Raw genomic sequence first — 17204 nt, 5'->3', positions numbered from 1 at the left:
CAGATGGGAGGGGTATAAATGATAAATAATAATAATTATTATTATTATTATTAGCTTTCGTGTGCATGCACACTTCACTAAGGAGGGGCAGGAGAGGGGAGAGTGACAGGCCCACAGGCGAAACAGAGAGACCCGAGCTCCTTCTCGGGAGGGGCGTGGCTCTCAGGCCTGCCGAAGCAGAGAGGAAAGCTCAGTGGGTGAGGAAAGACGCGAGCGGATTTGTTGGCGTCGTCGCCAAGCTGGGTGGTGAGCGCCCGCCCAGCTTCGGCAGCAGTAGGCGGAGCTGGAGGGCGGGTTGTCACTCAAGAGGAGACATGGGCTGGGCTGGCGAGACAAAGGCAGAAAAGCGAGCGGCGGTGGGCGGAGTCTGAGTGCCAGGCAGTGCCGGCCGGTGTCTGGCCCGAGCGGAGGGGCGTGGCCCGAGCGAAGAGGGGCGGAGACTCCGGTTCGTCGCGGTGAGCTGAAACTAGCGGAGGAAGCAGCAGCCGCCAAAACTGAAAAAAGCCATGGCGGAGGCGGCAGCCGAGAAAGGTGAGCGCGAGCCGCGCCTGTCACGTGACCGTCGTTAGGGCACGTGACGGAATATGCGTTTCCTTCCCTCCCCGCTCTTCTTTTGCTTAATTGCCAATAAGAGAAAGAGGAAATCACGGTCCTTCCTCCCGTTAATAGAGAACTGAAGAGCGCGCGTGCGAGGCTCTTTGCACATGCTCAGAGGTTCACTGCCCAAGCTCAGAATCGACCTCTTGATCGCTTGCCTGGAGGCCCTTCTTTTTTTTACACACGTCTCCGGGCGTTAAAAATAATGTCTTGTACTCAAGCCCTGCTTAAGCCTTCCTCCTTGCCTCTACACTGAATTTCTTACGGGCTGAGTGGCGTGGTGGGCAGATTTTCTCCCCCTTCCCCCACTGAATATCGCCTGACGGTCATTTTAGAGGGGCTGTGTTTCTGTGTTTTGCCTTTGCCTTTAGGGAGTCCTTGCTTCTCTCTTGCTCCACTGAGTCTGTTTCTGTGGTTCCAGCTTGAGCCCAATATCGTATTTACATGAAGATTTATATTCTGCTTCTTAACTTGATGTCCTGTCAAATATTAAAACCTAGGAAAATGTATATTGAAACTCCCAATAAAAATTCAAAATAAACCTGCAACAAATGCACCCCTGCATGCACATGCAAATTATAAGCTTTGCAGTGGTCAATGTGAAGTTTCTTTCTGTGATTCCTGCCCCACCTCTTATCTCTGCCAGGGAACCACATGATAGTAGGGTCCCATTGAAAGACACTGCAATATTTGATGTGAACATATTAGCTGCTTTCAGGGTGGTGATTTAAGTGGTCCCATAATTATGTTAGCAAGCAAAAACAGTGTTCTATCCAGCTTAGTTTTACTTAAAAGTAGACCCCTAATAAGGGATGTGGGTGGCGCTGTGGGTTAAACCACAGAGCCTAGGACTTGCCGATCAGAAGGTCGGCGGTTCGAATCCCCACAACGGGGTGAGCTCCTGTTGCTTGGTCCCAGCTCCTGCCAACCTAGCAGTTCAAAAGCACACCAGAGCAGGTAGATAAATAGGTACCGCTCCGGCGGGAAGGTAAACGGCGTTTCCATGTGCTGCACTGGTTCGCCAGAAGCGGCTTAGTCATGCTGGCCACATGACCCGGAAGCTGTACGCCGGCTCCCTTGGCCAGTAAAGTGAGATGAGCGCCGCAACCCCAGAGTCGGTCACGACTGGACCTAACGGTCAGGGGTCCCTTTACCTTTACCTTAGACCCTTAATAACAACAACAACAACAACAACAACAACAACAACAACAACTTATTATTTATACCCAGCCCATCTGGCTGGGTTTCCCTTTGGAATTAATGTACCTAAGTTAGCCATGGCTATTAATTTCAAGAAGTCTACTCTTGAGTAGAACTAACATCAGCTACAGCCCACAATTTCCAAGTGGGTCACAACTGCCTTAGTATCAATTGTTTCATTGCAAATTGTAATTGTGAAACACAATCATGGGTAAAATTGCCATCTGTGAGACTTTTCCCCTCCCTTAGTTTTGCAACTTTTGCCTTATGTTCATTTTTTTCTGCAGCTTACTACAGATTCCTTGTGCTCTTCTTCAATTGTCTCCTGACCTTTGGCTCTTACTTCTGCTTTGATATCCCCAGTGTTTTGCAAGAGCAGTTTCAAGGGGTAAGTGCTTAAGTGGGAATGAGCAACAGTATCCTGTAAAAGGTCATATTGACTGCTGTCTTGAGACAAAATGGGTTGGTGGGGTATAAATACAAAATGTCTCTGAGCCAAAGTCTTTTCAAGCTGACCAGGTCAAAGAAGAGAGCTGTTTCCACAGCTGAAGATCATATATGTTGGAATTATTATTGTTGCCTCCAGGACTCAAGCAAAACTGAGAGTTTAAATGCTGTCACAGTTTCTACAGACTAGATTTGTACATCTTTGTCCAAAATGCAACAGACCTGGAATTCATCTTCAGTTGGAGTACTTTAGACATCAGGGGTGGGGAACACATGACTTCCCAGATGTTGGACACCAACCTCATCAGCCTCAGCCAGCATGAGCAATGGTCAGGGATGATTGTGGGAATTGTAGTCCAGCAACATGAGGTGTCTCATCCCTGGATTAGAAGGATTCATGGCTGAGGATAGGTTTATCATCATATGTACTAATAGAAAACTCAGTTCTTTGAGTGGCCAAAGTGGTACCATTTAAAGGAGAGGTACTGGCACGCTCCAGGGAGACAATAAAGGTTTGCAGAACTCCACAAAGCTTCCCAATCAGGACTGAATGGCCCAGTGGTCACAGAACACTGGTTTAGTGTTGGGAAGGGAACAAGATACAAGGTGAAGGTCTCTCTCAGCTCTCCAACTCTGTCAGCTAAGATCCTTTAAGTAGAGATAGACCTGGAATCTTTTGCATGCAGAGCACTGATCGGTTGCTGAGCTGTGGCACTGGCCTGTCCTAAAAGTATATGTCTTCTCCAACCATTTAAAGTCATTTTCCTCCTTTTGTATGAGGGCCAACCAGTTCCTACTCCCTACCAATGATTCCCAAGAGTCCTAAGAGTTTTCTATATGAAATAATCTTAGGAAATAGATAAAGAACACTAGCCACCTAAGGCAAAACAGGCAGCTGGGTGTCTTGGAATGGCTGAATCCAGATGTCCACCTACTCAACCCCTTGTTTATTTCTGGAACTCACTTCCTTTTACTCTGACTTGTTATTATAGAACCTAACCTGTCCCAATGGCACGCACCACAATGGCACAGGGCATAATGGAACTGACTGTGTGGAAGGCCTGGGAATGACGCCTGAAGAGTACAATCTTCTGTATGCTATCTATGCCTGGACGTAAGTCATTCTTCTATATCTTCCTATATACATTAAAAAGTAAGGCTATCAGGGGCTATTGATAGGCCAGCTCCAGCGTGACAAATGGCAGACAGGCAAGTGAGGAAGTAGCATGGGGGGCAGGTGGTCCATGCAAGCTGTTTAATTTTGTGTGTGTGTGCGCATACATGCGTGCATGTATGCTTCACAGTGCCATTTGGCCAGTAACTCAGTGAAGCTCTCCCCTCCATTAAATGCAGCTGCAGTAAGGTTTGGCAGAGTGTAGAGGGGTACAGTGGTACCTCAGGTTACATATGCTTCAGGTTACCTACGCTTCAGGTTACACACTCTGCTAACCCAGAAATAGTGCTTCAGGTTAAGAACTTTGCTTCAGGATGAGAACAGAAATCGTGCTCCGGCGGCACAGTGGCAGCGGGAGGCCCCATTAGCTAAAGTGGTGCTTCAGGTTAAGAACAGTTTCAGGTTAAGTACGGACCTCCAGAACGAATTAAGTACTTAACCCGAGGTACCACTGTACTTCACTGAGCAAACACCCCCTCCATTAAATGCCTAGTTTTATATTTATCTTTTATCTATGTATATGTGGGGATGTATATGGGAAAGGCTGTCAGTGGCTACTAACAATGTTGATTGTGTTCTCCTGTCAGAGGTAGCATGTATCTGAGTACCAGGTAGTGGGAATCACAAGTGTAGAAGTGTAGTGTTCTCCAGTCATAGAACTGTAGAGCTGGAAGGGACTACAAGGATCATCAAGTCCAGCCCCTTGTAATGCAGGAATATTTTTGCCCAACGTGAGGCTCAAACCCACAACCCTGAAATCAAGAGTCTTATGCTCTACCAGCTGAGCTTTAATCTGGGCTGGTATGCATCTGAGTACCAGATTCAGAGGGTGCTATGTACTCAAGTCCTGTTTGCGGGCTTTGCATAGGGCATGTGGTTGGTTACTGTGGGAGCTGGATGTTAGACTAGATGGGCCTTTGGTCTGCTCCAGCAGGGCTCTTCTAACACAGAAACAGGAAATAAGTAAAAGCAAACACATTTTTTTAAATAAAAAAAACCAATAACTCCATTTTTCTTTTGTTTCCCATAGCAATGCACTGGTGGTGATCATGGCTGGCTTTTTAATTGACAAACTGGGAAATCGCTGTAAGTTCTGAGGCGTTGAACTATGGCTGATTGTTCGCCCTCCCCACTTGACTTCTTGCTTTCAGAGGTCATCTGGTGAATCCATTCTGTGTGCTCCTTTGTTTTCCATTTGTTTTCTGTGACGCAGTTGGCAAGGATGCAAAACTGGACTTTTTCTTATGCGGCACCCAGTATACTTGGCGGCCTAAGTCATTTAGGGCTTGAAACACTAATATGAGCACTTTGAATTGGGCCCAGAAACAAACTGGAAACCTTTGAAGCTGTTTTAGAAAGGTGTGTGCATTCGAATAAACCTGTGTGAATTGGAATATATCTGTGCACAGTTTATGGTTGATGCCAGCATTTAACAGAACAACCCAAACTGTGGGAAGGTGCCCACTGGTGATACACCAGCTTACCAGTATACCTGAGGGAGCGTCTCCACCCCCATTCAGCCCAGATACTGAGGTCCAGCTCTGAGGGTCTTCTGGCGGTTCCTTCACTGCAGGAAGTGAGGTTACAGGGAACCAGGCAGAGGGCCTTTTCAGTAGTGGTGGCCTCCCTGTAGAACACCCTCCCATCAGATGTCAACGAAATAAACAACTATCTGACTTTTAGAAGACATCTGAAGGCAGCCCTGTTTAGGGAAGTTTTTAATGACTGATGTTTCATTGCATTTTTAATATTCTGTTGGGAGCCTCTCAGAATGGCTGGGGAAACCCAGCCAGATGGGTGGGGTGCGAATAGTAAATTATCATTATTAAAAGCCACTGTGTCCAAACCCCAGTTCAGGAGACACTGAAGCTGGCAGAGTGTATTTCTGCCAGTGTGGGATTTCCTCTGCCAGTGGTTCTCCAGGTGTGCTGTTTCCCAGCTCAACACATCTGAAGTTTGGATTAGCGGAGGCTAGCCCATTAGAGAGAATGGGGCAGTGACTGGCCAACTCAGTCTGCCCTCAGCTCATCCTCCACCTGTTCTTTCTTACAACCACCCCAGGAGGTAGCACTGGTTGTCAACTTCCTCTTCCTTAGTCTCAGTGTTGCCCTTGTGGGATTCAGGAGGGAGGATGATGAGGACAGAGCTGCAGTTACCTGTCATTGGCTTTGTCTCCACTTTGCTCTGGCTTCACAAACCTTTGGCCTCCTGCCTTCTGCCCTGCCATTTGAAATGGGCCCCAGCCCATTGGATTACACAATATCACGGGAAGAGTGTTCACTGAGGTGTGCCCGTTTGCAGTGAACCAGAGACCGGCAAAATGGGCCAGTAATGTTTCCCTGTTGGATGCCATTCCAATTAATAGACAGGCATTGTGTGCTCAAGTCTTATCGAAATAGTCATAGACCTGGATCCAAGAACTGGCCTCCTCTTACTCCTCCAGTTTGCATAGTTGTTAAAAGCCCATTTGCCTTGATTTAATGAACTTCTTCCATCTTCTTCTTCCCTAGTTGGTGTATTTCTCTTCTCTTTCCTCACTGTCCTGGGATCGTCCATATTTGCTTTGGGCTCTCACTTCAGAGGAACTCCGTATCTCTTGCCGCTGATGCTGACGGGCAGGTTGCTTTTCGGCTCTGGAAACGGGTCACTAACAAGTAAGGAGAGAAAGAAATCCTTTTTTCAGTTAAGACAGGGGTGGCTTAATTTTGTAGATTTTAATTGCTGTGCATTGCCTTGGGGAATCGGGGAATCCAAAGTCATATGTGTTTTTCACGGATAAATGTCTGTGCTGCTGATTGGAGACACTCTGGTTTCCATTTCTGGTCTTTTCCCTTCTCCTAGTGTTCACGTGGTTTCACATTTAGCTTTTTTTTTGTGTGTGTGACTCTTCTGTTCACTACCTTGAGTATTTTATGAAAATATGGGCTATAGGTTATCAACTCTTCTCCATTTTCAGCATCTATCTTTTTCATGAAATCACTTAATAACACTGCTGTCTTTTCTGCTTTTTGAGTTGTGCAGAATCGTATCACAGCCTTCTGGTTCAAGGGGAAGGAGTTGGCTCTGGCGTTTGGGCTAACACTCTCCTTTTCCCGGCTCGGAAGTGTCCTCAACTTCTTCTTCACCCAGCAGTTTGAAAGTCACTTTGGCATCCAGTGGACTCTCTGGGGAGGTGAGTTTCATGTCAGCTTGCCTCTGTAGCAGGGGCCGAGAACCATTTTCAGCCGGAGGGTCACATTTCATTCTGGACAACTTTCTACGGCCCACATACCAGTGGTCAGTGTGGTCAGAGGCAAAAGTGGTCAGAACAGCGAACATGAATTTTCCCTTTGTACAGTAGGCCGTTTTCTACATATACTCGCACTCTCTCTGCTCTATGCTCCGTCCTGGCAAAACAAGAAGCATTATCAGAGTCCCAGGGAACGTTCCAGCCAGACCAAAACAAACAAACTCAAGCAGGGCTGGTGAGAGATGTGACTAGAGAGAGTGTGCGGTCTGGGGAGAGTCCCAGGGGCTTTATAGAGAGGCCTGGGAGGCTGTGTTGCCCCCCCCCCGGGCCTTAAATTTCCCTGAAATGGAGCCTTTCAAGAAGGTCAGTTTATATTGCAGCAAATACACTGTGTCATCCCTCAAGCAAGCACTTCTATGTCCAAAATACCATATTTTTCGCCAATAGGAAGTAGCAATCCTTGTTGCCGGACACAATATGATTCTTGACTTGGTTATTAGGCCCGTTGCAATGTGAAATGCTGTCTGGAATGTGGCTGCATGAGTGTGCAGGCAGCTACATACACTAGCGCCCTATGGCATCAGTGGTGATGAACAATGCAACTCTTAATGCACTTCCAAGTAGGAATTGTGCTTTGGTGCCAGTAGGGGTGGTCATCCTGCAAAGACGACCATAACTGACTAGCTAAAAGATGTGTGTGTGTGTTGTGGGTGGAGAAGATCCTTGCCAGTTTCACCTCTCTAGCATTTTTTTTTTCAATTAGCTGGGCTTCCTGTCCCCAAATGAACCCCAAACCATGTTCTTGTCTAACACACCCTTAAAGCGTTCCAGTGATCACAGTTCCACCCATCAGTCGTTCCTCTCTGCCTGCAGGGACTTTGTTATGTGTCCTGGGCTTTCTTTCTGCTGTCGTTGTCAGTGTGCTGGACAAGGTGGGCATGAAGCAGCTCGGATTGGATGGAGTTATCCAGCAAGAGTCCAAGAAAGTGGTACGTGAGGCAGAAGTTGCATTGAGCCACATACATGCTTGTTTTTCCATTGTGAGCTTTGTGTGCAAAGCCCGAGAGCCTCATTTATCACTGGCAGCCAGGAGAGGGAGCAGGTGCCTTTTAGCAAAAGTCTCCAAGCTGTAGCTCCCCAATTTTCTTTCTCTGCAAAGAGGGGGTGGTGTGCCTGTGACCCTGAAAGCTTTTTGCCCATCAAGTATGTTTGACTGGCAGCTGTTTGGCCCATCTAGGACAGCACCACGAATTTGGACCCTGATTTGAGTCAACAGTGACCTGGAGTTTTGGTTCTCATAGCCATGGCATGATGTAATCTTGTTTGTGGGGACCCTTTTTTGCTCTGCAGCTTCATGCACTGTTGGTTTATTACTAGAAGAACAGGAAAGGTCTCTTTCCCCACTACATTCAATGTAGGGAGCCCCTAACACAGGCTGTAAAGATACTGAGAGCCAGTGTGGTGTAGTGGTTAAGAGCGGAACCAGGGAACCAGGTTCGCGTCTCTGCTCCTCCACTGCAGCTGCTGGGTGACCTTGGGCTAGTCACACTTCTCTGAAGCCTCAGCCCCACTCACCTCACAGAGTGTTTGTTGTGGGGGAGGAAGGGAAAGGAGAATGTTAGCCGCTTTGAGACTCCTGAAGGGGGGTGAAAGGCGGGATATCAAATCCAAACTCTTCTTCTTCTACTACTGGCATGAACTGCCAGAGCCAGATTTGAATGAAACCTCAATGCTGCACTAGGCTTAGTGCTGGATTTATGCACAGGCTAAGTAATCCACAGCTTAGCGCCCCAAAATACATATTTTGTAAACCCAATGCTGAGGTTTAGTTGAAGCAGGAATGTATGAATGTTAATAACATCCCAAGTTTTACATAATTGATTTTTAAAAATAAAGGAAACTGGGAAACAGAGTCTATGATATGATACCTGCTCTGTCCCTGAACTCGTGTTGTCACAGAATATTTCCGTTTTTATCCTTCCTGACTAAAAAGGTATAATAATAATCTGTGTGGTGATCCTCTTTCCTTAGGTAGTAGTGGTGAAAATTGAGCCCTAGAGCAGGGATGGAAGACCTGAGGCCCTTTAGGTAATGTTGGACTTCACGTCCCATCAGCCAGAGCTGGCATGACCAGTGGTGAGGAATGATGGGAATTGTAGTCCAGGGACACCTGAAGGGCCACAGATTCCTCATCCCTGCCCTGGAGCTTTTAACCTTCAGAGTTTTGGACGAGGACATGGTGCCATTTGCGTAAGTTACAGGAAACCTCTTAGGAGCAGACTGACAACTGAACCAATGACAGTCATCTGCTTGAGACTTTTTATATCTGGATCTCCTGCATGGAGCAGTGAGGTGAACCAGATAGTTGAAAAAGACCCTCCAACTCTGTGATTCTATGATGTGCATTTTATTTTTCTCTAATTGGCAGCGGGTTCAGGATGTTCGACACCTACCACTTCGCTATTGGCTCCTGGTCCTGACCATCATGTTTTTCTACAACGGGGTTTTTCCTTTCGTGGCGGATGCCAGGTAAATGGTTTACTGTGGTGGTTTTATTTAGTGACTCGTCCCCAATGCTGAGGTTTAGTTGAAGCAGGAATGTATGAATGTTAATAAGTGAGATGTGGGCAGAATGGCCCAAACTCAGCAGAGTCCCCTCTACTACATTAGTTTTGGCTGGCTCTGCCTTGCCAATCTGGTTCTCATATGTGGCCCTAGAACAAACTAGGCCTAGAAGGGTTCAGGATTATTAGTTTCCAAAGTATTCCCTGTTGGCAAATCAATACCATTCCTGTTGGGACTTAAAACTTGTAGGATGAACTGTGATTTAATGGCTGCACTGGCTACTGGTCCATTTCTGGGACCAGTTCAAAGTACTGGTGCACACCTTCAAAGCAGGGATGAAGAGCCTGTGGCCAAGTGTTGCCAGCTACAACTCCTGTATCACTAGCCATGCTGGCTGGTGCCAGTTGGGAGTCCAACATCTGGAGGTTTGCAGGGTTCCCCATCCCTGCTTCAAAGTACTTTATGGCTTGGAACCAGGGTAGATTAAGGTCTGGATTTTTGCTTCTGTTGCATGAGATGATTATCAGAAGAGTGTCTTTCAATGTCTTATGAACCACCTCGGTGATTTCAAAATACAGTGGTACCTCTGGTTACGTACTTTATTCGTTCCAGAGGTCCGTTCTTAACCTGAAACTGTTCTTAACCTGAAGCACCACTTTAGCTAATGGGGCCTCCTGCTGCTGCCACGCCGCCGGAGCACAATTTCTGTTCTCATCCTGAAGCAAAGTTGTTAACCCGAGGTATTATTTCTGGGTTAGCGGAGTCTGTAGCCTGAAGTGTATGTAGCCTGAAGCGTATGTAACCCGAGGTACCACTGTATAGTCAAAACCATATACATTGTTTTTTTTTAAAAAAGCATTCTAAAACAGAAAAAAACATTCTAAAACATTAAATACATTCTCTCAGCCAGTGACCTCAGGAACAGTGCATTGTAGCCATCAAATGTCTGGGTAAACGGGGATGTTTTAAAATTCTTGCTAAGCCAATAATGAGGGAGATAGACACACCTCATCTCATTACTATGTCAGGTAAGCTGATTCAGGAAAGTTCTTCAAGGATGGGAGATAAATCCTAATAACAACAGCAGCAAGAACTCCTCCTCTTCCTCAAGTGGGAGGGTAGATACCAAAGGCCTGATACCTTTGCAGAGCTTTCAGAAGTCATTAATTCTAGAAAGAGTCCTCTTTTCAAGACATCCTGAGTGGCTGCAGCCAAAAAGCCCCCTTGCACCCGGCCAGCTTCTTGGGCTGTGCTTGGTCTTCAAAGTGCCCTACATGGCAGCTCTTGGGTCGTATTGCAGCTTCCTCAGATACACAGGCTGGGGCTCTTTTCCCTTGTCTTGGGAGATTTGGATCTCATTCTTTCTGACTCCACCTTAAAATGCTGTGACCTTGGCAGATTTCCTGCACTGCTTTTCTACAGTACATCAGCAAAACGTGTATTGATTGGAGGGGTTGAGATGTGACGTTAAGCCATTGGTACAGTGAGACAATTTTAGACTCTGGACTTAATGGGTCTTTTTTTTAAAGGGAGGTTGTTGTCTTTAGATGGTCATGTGTGTTACACCACTTACTATGAAATGTGGCAAGCTAGCCATGCTGTGTTTTGGGGGGCTTCCACCTCATTCTTTTGACGTCTGCCTCAAGTCCTGCCCTGATAGCACCCCAATATTAGGTAAGTGCAAAGCAGAACAGGAGTTTGGCTAGGGATTTAAAGACTCTCTGGGCACAGACATGGTCTACGGCAGGGGTAGCCAATGTGATGGCCTCTAGATGCTGTTGTGCCATAGCTCTGATCAGCCCTGGGCAGAAGGCCAGTTTACCAAACAACGTTGTTTTTATTCTCAGGGAGCTCTAGCAATTGTAGCTTTATAAGGGAATGAGGGTCTCCTAATAGCTCTCAGAACGCTTAGGAAGCTGCAGGATTCCCTGGGGGAAGCCACGACTGTTAAACAGTACTTAAAATATATGGTGCAGAAGTGGCCATTTGTCTGCAGAGGCTCTTGGAAAAAAGCAAGGCAGAAGAACTCAATTGTTTCCATATGGATAAAAAGGAAATCTTTCTGTCATGTGATCTAGAATCTTAATGGGGTTCTCTCTCCTGCAACCCTTTCCAGCAAGTTTATCCAAGATAAGTATCCTGGCTATACCCAACAGGCAGCTGCTTACATTGCTGGGGCGGTTTACGACAGCTCCCTTGTTCTCTCAGCGGCAGTCGGCATACTGATCGTAAGTACTTGTGTCACTGGCTTTGGTGTAACGCTTGGGTGGGGGTTGGAATTCCTTGACATGGTTTCTGCAGGGCAAGAGCTGCACATTCAGCTATTCCAGTGGAGTAGCAGGATTTTGCAAATCGAAATGAGGAGGGCTGGGTTTTGGAACCTGACCGCAAGTTAGATCACATCATAGATTGGATTGCTTTTATATATATATTTAAAAAGCCTTACAATGTACTGTATTTTTCCATGTATAAGACGCCCTATTTTGGGGGACACAAAATTAAGAAAAGGGGGGAGGCTTGCCCACAGTTGTTGAGCTTTGGGTGGAGGGGTTGCCCAGACTGACAATTGGTGTTGCACGCGTCACCAATTCCGCCAATCATCTGCCCGCTCGCCAACATCAGCCGCCAATCGACAGCAGCATTTGCTGCAGCCACCAATCACCTGCCCAATCACCACTAAAAATCTCCTGCTCGCGGCAGTAACCAACCCCATTTCTGACATTATAAGAAAAAAACCTCGTCTTATACACGGAAAACTACGGCATTTTAGACAACCAAGCAGATCGCCAAGCATTACAGCAGTGTATGTAGAATTATTACTTTTTTTCATTTTTCAGGATTATGTTGGACTGAGAGGTGTATTTGCAGTTGGCTGCGCAGTGCTGACTTTGCCCGTCTTTGCCCTCTTGGCTTTCACGTTCGTTCCTCCACTTGTCTCTACCATCTGGCTGGGCATTACCTACTCCTTTGCAGCAGTAAGCCATCATAAATGTGATATCTCCCCATTTCTGCTTCCCTAGAATACATGGGATAGGTTCTACATCATCTACCTAGCGCCTGCCTCATTAGACGAAGTTTCCATGTTCCCTCTTTTAGGTACATGGTTGGAAACAAAAGCTGAAGCTGAAAAAACCCATTCCCCCTAGTTTAACAGTCTTTCTTCTCAAATCACCTATTTTCTCACTGTTTCTGTTGTTTCAATCACCTCTTAACAGGCTAGCATGTGGCCCTCTATCCCCCTTGTGGTCCCCCAGGCAACCTTGGGAACAGCCATGGGGCTTGCAACATCCGTACAGATGATTGGAATTGGCCTCTCTAATGTGATTGTGGGGCGGATTCTGGGAACGAAGTCGAGGTGAGAATAGCTGCTTTTCTTCCTTCCTCACAGTTGTGCCGTCAAAAAAATGACACCATTGTCACCATCACTCCCGAACCCCAGATCCCATGTTGCTCCAAGGCTTAGCCATGGGATTACATTATTTTGCACATGTCTTACATGATTGGGCTGCCATATTTCCGCAATTCGTGTCAAAAATGGCATCTGGGTTGAATTTTCGGAAACCAGTTAAAATGTCTGGGGAAACCCAAACATATGGCAGCCCACATCAGAAGTGTTGAATTTTTGACGAATTTCCAAAAAACTTCAATTTTGGGTGAGGGCAGATTTTGAAAAAGGGAAAAAAAAGCAGCCCACAACTTTGGCCAGAAATTAATAATTCCAGATTTTCACTTCTTGAAATATGGCAACCCTACTACATGAGGGGATCTAAATTCTCAAGCAGTTGGCTGTCTTGTTTGCCATATGTACATTTATTATTATTTACCTTGCAGTGAGTTAAAGATCCCATTGTGGCGATGGCAACAGATGATGGTCTTCATGCTGGCAAACACCATTGCTTGCATTGTTGCCTCCATCAGCCTCAACATAGTGGACAAGAAGCAGGTAAGGATCAGTATTTGGGGCATTTGCCATAAAGAAGCCTTATTCTGTTCCACATTCCTACCTGATAATATCTTTCCTTTTTAAATAAAAAAAGAGGTTCTGTCCCAAAGATTTCCTAAGGAAAGCATCATAATGCACAGCCAAGGTTGGCTAAAATTTCAGAACCCCAAACTGGGCCATTAAGAAGACTGGTGGTGGCAGCAGAGTTCTGCCCCTTTCTTTTGATTTTTGGTCCTCTCTCATTCTTTATGCCATACGCTAATAAGTCAGGGTCCCCCAGCAAAGATGCTGTTGTGCAGGTAACCCGAAATCCTAGCAAAACAATATCACTGCACGTTGGTTTTTAAAAATTCACTTGTTGCTAATTAAGAAAACATTGAATGACTTTATGCAAAGCCACGAGGTTCCACACTGTATCCAGAAATGGAGGATTTTGTCTTGCTGCATTTTCTAGTAAGAAATAAATGTTACAGGGAGTTGGTTTTGGTTCTAAAGCACCTTTTTCATGAGAGAACTGTAGAGCAAGAGGGGAAGCAGGTCGCTAAACAAATGAGTCTTAACTTTAGACAGACCCAGCCTGACTCCAGTTATTACTGCTAATTACTTTATTTAAAATAGAGATGAGGAGCTTGCAGCCTTTACCTCTTGCTGCTAGGGGTAACCAAAATTGATCTGGCTTGTGGGTGGTGGCAGATATGATGTTAAACCTTCTCCCCAGTTCTCTGCTGCTGCTGCTGTCATTGCGACCAACTTCCCTGAATAAGGCCACTAGGGTGTAATTATGACCAGGAGGTAACGCTTCTCAGGCAGACCTGATAGAATGTGATTCCTGCTTTATATGGTGGTGAAAGAGGGTTTGGAAAAACCATAGTCTAGCACCCCAGCTGACAGCGAGATTCCAAAACCACAAACTAATGCCCAGTTTCATTTTCCTGACTTCTTTTTCTAGGGTGGAACATTGAACCGTTCAACAAAGCGCTCATCAACAGAGGAGCCTGCCAGGCAGCCTGTAGACACAGCTCCACTCCTCAGTGAGGTGGAAGATGAAGGATCCATCAACTAGGAAGCCCTCTGTAGGCTACTGTCTAATATTTCATTAAGGAATCTAAACACAAGTCCAACTTACAGTCCCTTTTTAGGCCCTCGTATACATGTAAGTTGGGCTTATGTTAGGAACGAAAGGGAAATCTTACACTATGAGGTTCTACAAATCTGCCATGTGCCAAAAAAGCCTGTAATACTGCCTCTTGGGCACTGGAGCTGTTTAAGTGCGGTCATAGAAGAATACTTCAACAAGAGGACAGTTATTTCCTGGCTCTCCCGTACAGGCAGAATTTTTCTGCATGTTGTAGTTTGAAAAACTAATGGAAGTCAAATCCTACTGAAATCAATGGGAATTCAGTGAGTAAATTTGCAAGTTACATCTTTATCATATAAGACCCACTTAAGCATTGGGATATTCAAAACATGTCTTCTAAGAATCTCTGCTGCAGGCCTAGGTATCTATCCTGTTATTGTGTTTGCAGGTAATGTGGACATCCCCTTCAAATGTGGCACAATCTCTTGGCGAACGTGAACCTCAAAAAGCTATGGAATGAATAGGAGTCAATATTATTTCATGCTGGTTCATGCCCATGTCTTGACCTAATCCGTTTTCTATGACAGAGGCCCCAAACAAAACTTGGGTGTATACGCACACTGATTCCTTGATGTTAGCAAAAATAAGAAATAGGAGTCCAGCAAAATACTGCAATGTGGACTGCTCCAGTTCAAGGTTATAAGACAGCAAGAGCAGCCCTTGCTAGGTCTGTCCAAAGGCCCCTCCAGTCCTGTATTCCGTTCTCACAGTGACTAGCCAGATGTTTATGGGAAGCCCACAAGCATCACCTGAGCACAAGAGTGTTCTCTCTGCCTGTCATTCCTGGCAGTTGCCATTCAGAGGCAAACTGCGTCTGAAAGTGAGGGAGACTACGGAGGAAAGGGCTATCACTACACCTTGTGGTAGTTGTAACTATGCACTGTTAGGGTTGCAGTCAGCCATGCCCTTTTCCAGAACACTTTATTCCATCCCAAGATGGCTACTCTACTGCGCATCCACTCCTTAGCATTTTCCGTCAAGCTGCTACTATCTGCCTCTTGTAGTGCTTAGATGGACAACTGGAGAGTGAGCTTGCTATTAGTATATAAGTCATACATGCACATGCAGTGGATGAAAAGGAATACTTTACTTATTTGATGGTTTTAGAATTCTTGACAAACATAAGTGCAAATTGATCAAGATCCCCAATGGAGAAGTTTTCAGTGAGTTGGTTGCCTGCCTGCAAATTCCTACATTCTTGCATTGCTGGGAGTTGGACTAGATGACCCTTGGGCTCCCTTCCAACTCTACAGTTCTGTGATTCTGTGAAACGGATAATGCTAGCACCTTCCTTCAGGCTATTAAATCTTGCCAAAACTTATCCATGATTACATTCAAGAGCTTGGTGTGGAGCCAGCAACACAACATGTACTGGAAAAACAACTTCTTGGCTTTCATCCCAGGCTTTTACATGGATAATGTTGGCTGTCAGCTATTTGAATAACATATCTATAATACCAGGAGTGGTAGAATCTGTGGCTGTCTAGATTATTGGTGGATTACAGCTCCCATTATGCCCAACTACTAGCAATTCAACAATATATGGAATACTACAGGTTAGTTATCTCTGCTCTGCAGTAAAAATTGTTTAGAAAGCTGCATTTGATGAATGCCCTCAGTTTAATAAGTTTTCACCTAGTGGGTCTTACCTATTGCATGAATTTGGGCCTTGCCCAGTCTGCAAATGCCCATATGGAGAGAGCTTCCACCAACAATACTGTGCTTGGAGTAAAGTATTTTTTCCATACCTCCTATGAAGTTCTTGCTCTGCTGATGTCCAAAGAGTTGGGGCTTTTGTGCTCATGTAGCTTTCCAGCACACACCACATCAGTATTACTAACACAGGACTGTTACGGAGAAAATACTTCCAAGTCTTCCAAAAGGAATAAAGTACATCACTAAATATTCCTACTCCAGCAATGGGTAAGGTGGCAGCTATTACCAACATTATCCTTCTTTGGTACTAGAGTTTATTAATGTAAACATAAATTTATAGGAAAAGTGTAGGTCATATTTTTGGTCATAAGGCTACAGAAAAATCTGAAGCAGGGCAGTACTTTGATTCTTAGAAGCCTCAAGGAGGCTTGTCAGATTAATAAAACAAGTTAAAAATGTAGTACTCTACCCAGAACAACTTCCAGTCTTTCCCCCTTTGCCACAATATCTCTTTTTACACCTATGTACAGGAATTTCTACGCTATACTGCAACAACATTAACAGAATGCTGATTTTGGCTTGCTAACGCCACTAGGAGAAAGGAATTAAAAGATTTTTAATATTTCTTAAATGATTTCCTTGAAGTTGTGTGACCACACCAGTATTAAATCACTAGCACAAGTTGATTAACTTAATGACAACACTGCTCATTTTCAAGTACTGGAGAAAAGAGTATTGCTTAATGTTGCTGAGAGGTCAAATTAGGAACCATCTGTAGGCAACCAGATAATTGTATTGAAAGGCAGCTACTATCTTCAGCTAATGTGAGGACAGAACAGATGGTACAGAAATGAATCCAATAAAGTCAACACTTCTTTCCTAGCGATTGAAGACTGAGTCAACCTTAAGGTATTTTACTGCAAAAGAAACATTCTGTTAGCAATATTAAAAAGTGAAGGAGGTAAAAAAACATTCCCCTCTTTGCATAGAGTATATATATTTAGCAAATGGACTATTTATACTGTAACCTGCTACAAAGATGTTGAGGTAGGGGTTAAGGTGAAAACTAGTCAGTAAAGGGTTTCATATCACTGTAGCATAGCTAATGACAATACCACTTCACTGGCCAATAATACACAAAATAAAGTTCTGAGTATTCTGTTTACTTTTTCTTGCAATAGTACTGGCATCAGTGAATTTACACAGCAAAGCACGGGGAACTCTTCTAATAACTTGCATAGCCAAATTGGATGGC

The 17204-nt window shown here is 45.0% G+C and overlaps 1 protein-coding gene across 1 annotated transcript; it reads left to right on the top strand.

Annotated features, from left to right (window-relative positions):
* The first annotated feature begins 245 nt into the window (after window positions 1-245).
* Window positions 246-17114, top strand: LOC310831213 (lysosomal dipeptide transporter MFSD1-like). Its single transcript, XM_083711647.1, has 13 exons — window positions 246-531; window positions 2085-2185; window positions 3237-3358; window positions 4449-4504; window positions 5929-6072; window positions 6432-6590; window positions 7521-7636; window positions 9076-9176; window positions 11329-11440; window positions 12050-12187; window positions 12428-12567; window positions 13044-13155; window positions 14105-17114. The coding sequence occupies exons 1-13, from the start codon at window positions 507-509 to the stop codon at window positions 14216-14218; spliced, it is 1440 nt and encodes a 479-aa protein (XP_083567773.1). The 5' UTR covers window positions 246-506; the 3' UTR covers window positions 14219-17114.
* The last annotated feature ends 90 nt before the right edge of the window (window positions 17115-17204 follow it).

Source organism: Podarcis gaigeae, assembly GCF_964106915.1.
Source record: "Podarcis gaigeae genome assembly, chromosome: 14".
In the NCBI taxonomy this organism is placed as follows: Eukaryota; Metazoa; Chordata; class Lepidosauria; order Squamata; family Lacertidae; genus Podarcis; species Podarcis gaigeae.
The sequence above is the reverse complement of the archived record's forward strand: the minus strand, read 5'-3'. Positions and strand labels throughout refer to the sequence as shown.

Coding starts and splice junctions, on each gene's coding strand:
- LOC310831213 (XM_083711647.1), top strand. CDS start 507: ATGGCGGAGGCGGCAGCCGAGAAAG. Junction 2,186..3,236: donor TGCAAGAGCAGTTTCAAGGG/GTAAGTGCTTAA, acceptor TTGTTATTATAG/AACCTAACCTGTCCCAATGG. Junction 11,441..12,049: donor CGGCAGTCGGCATACTGATC/GTAAGTACTTGT, acceptor TTCATTTTTCAG/GATTATGTTGGACTGAGAGG.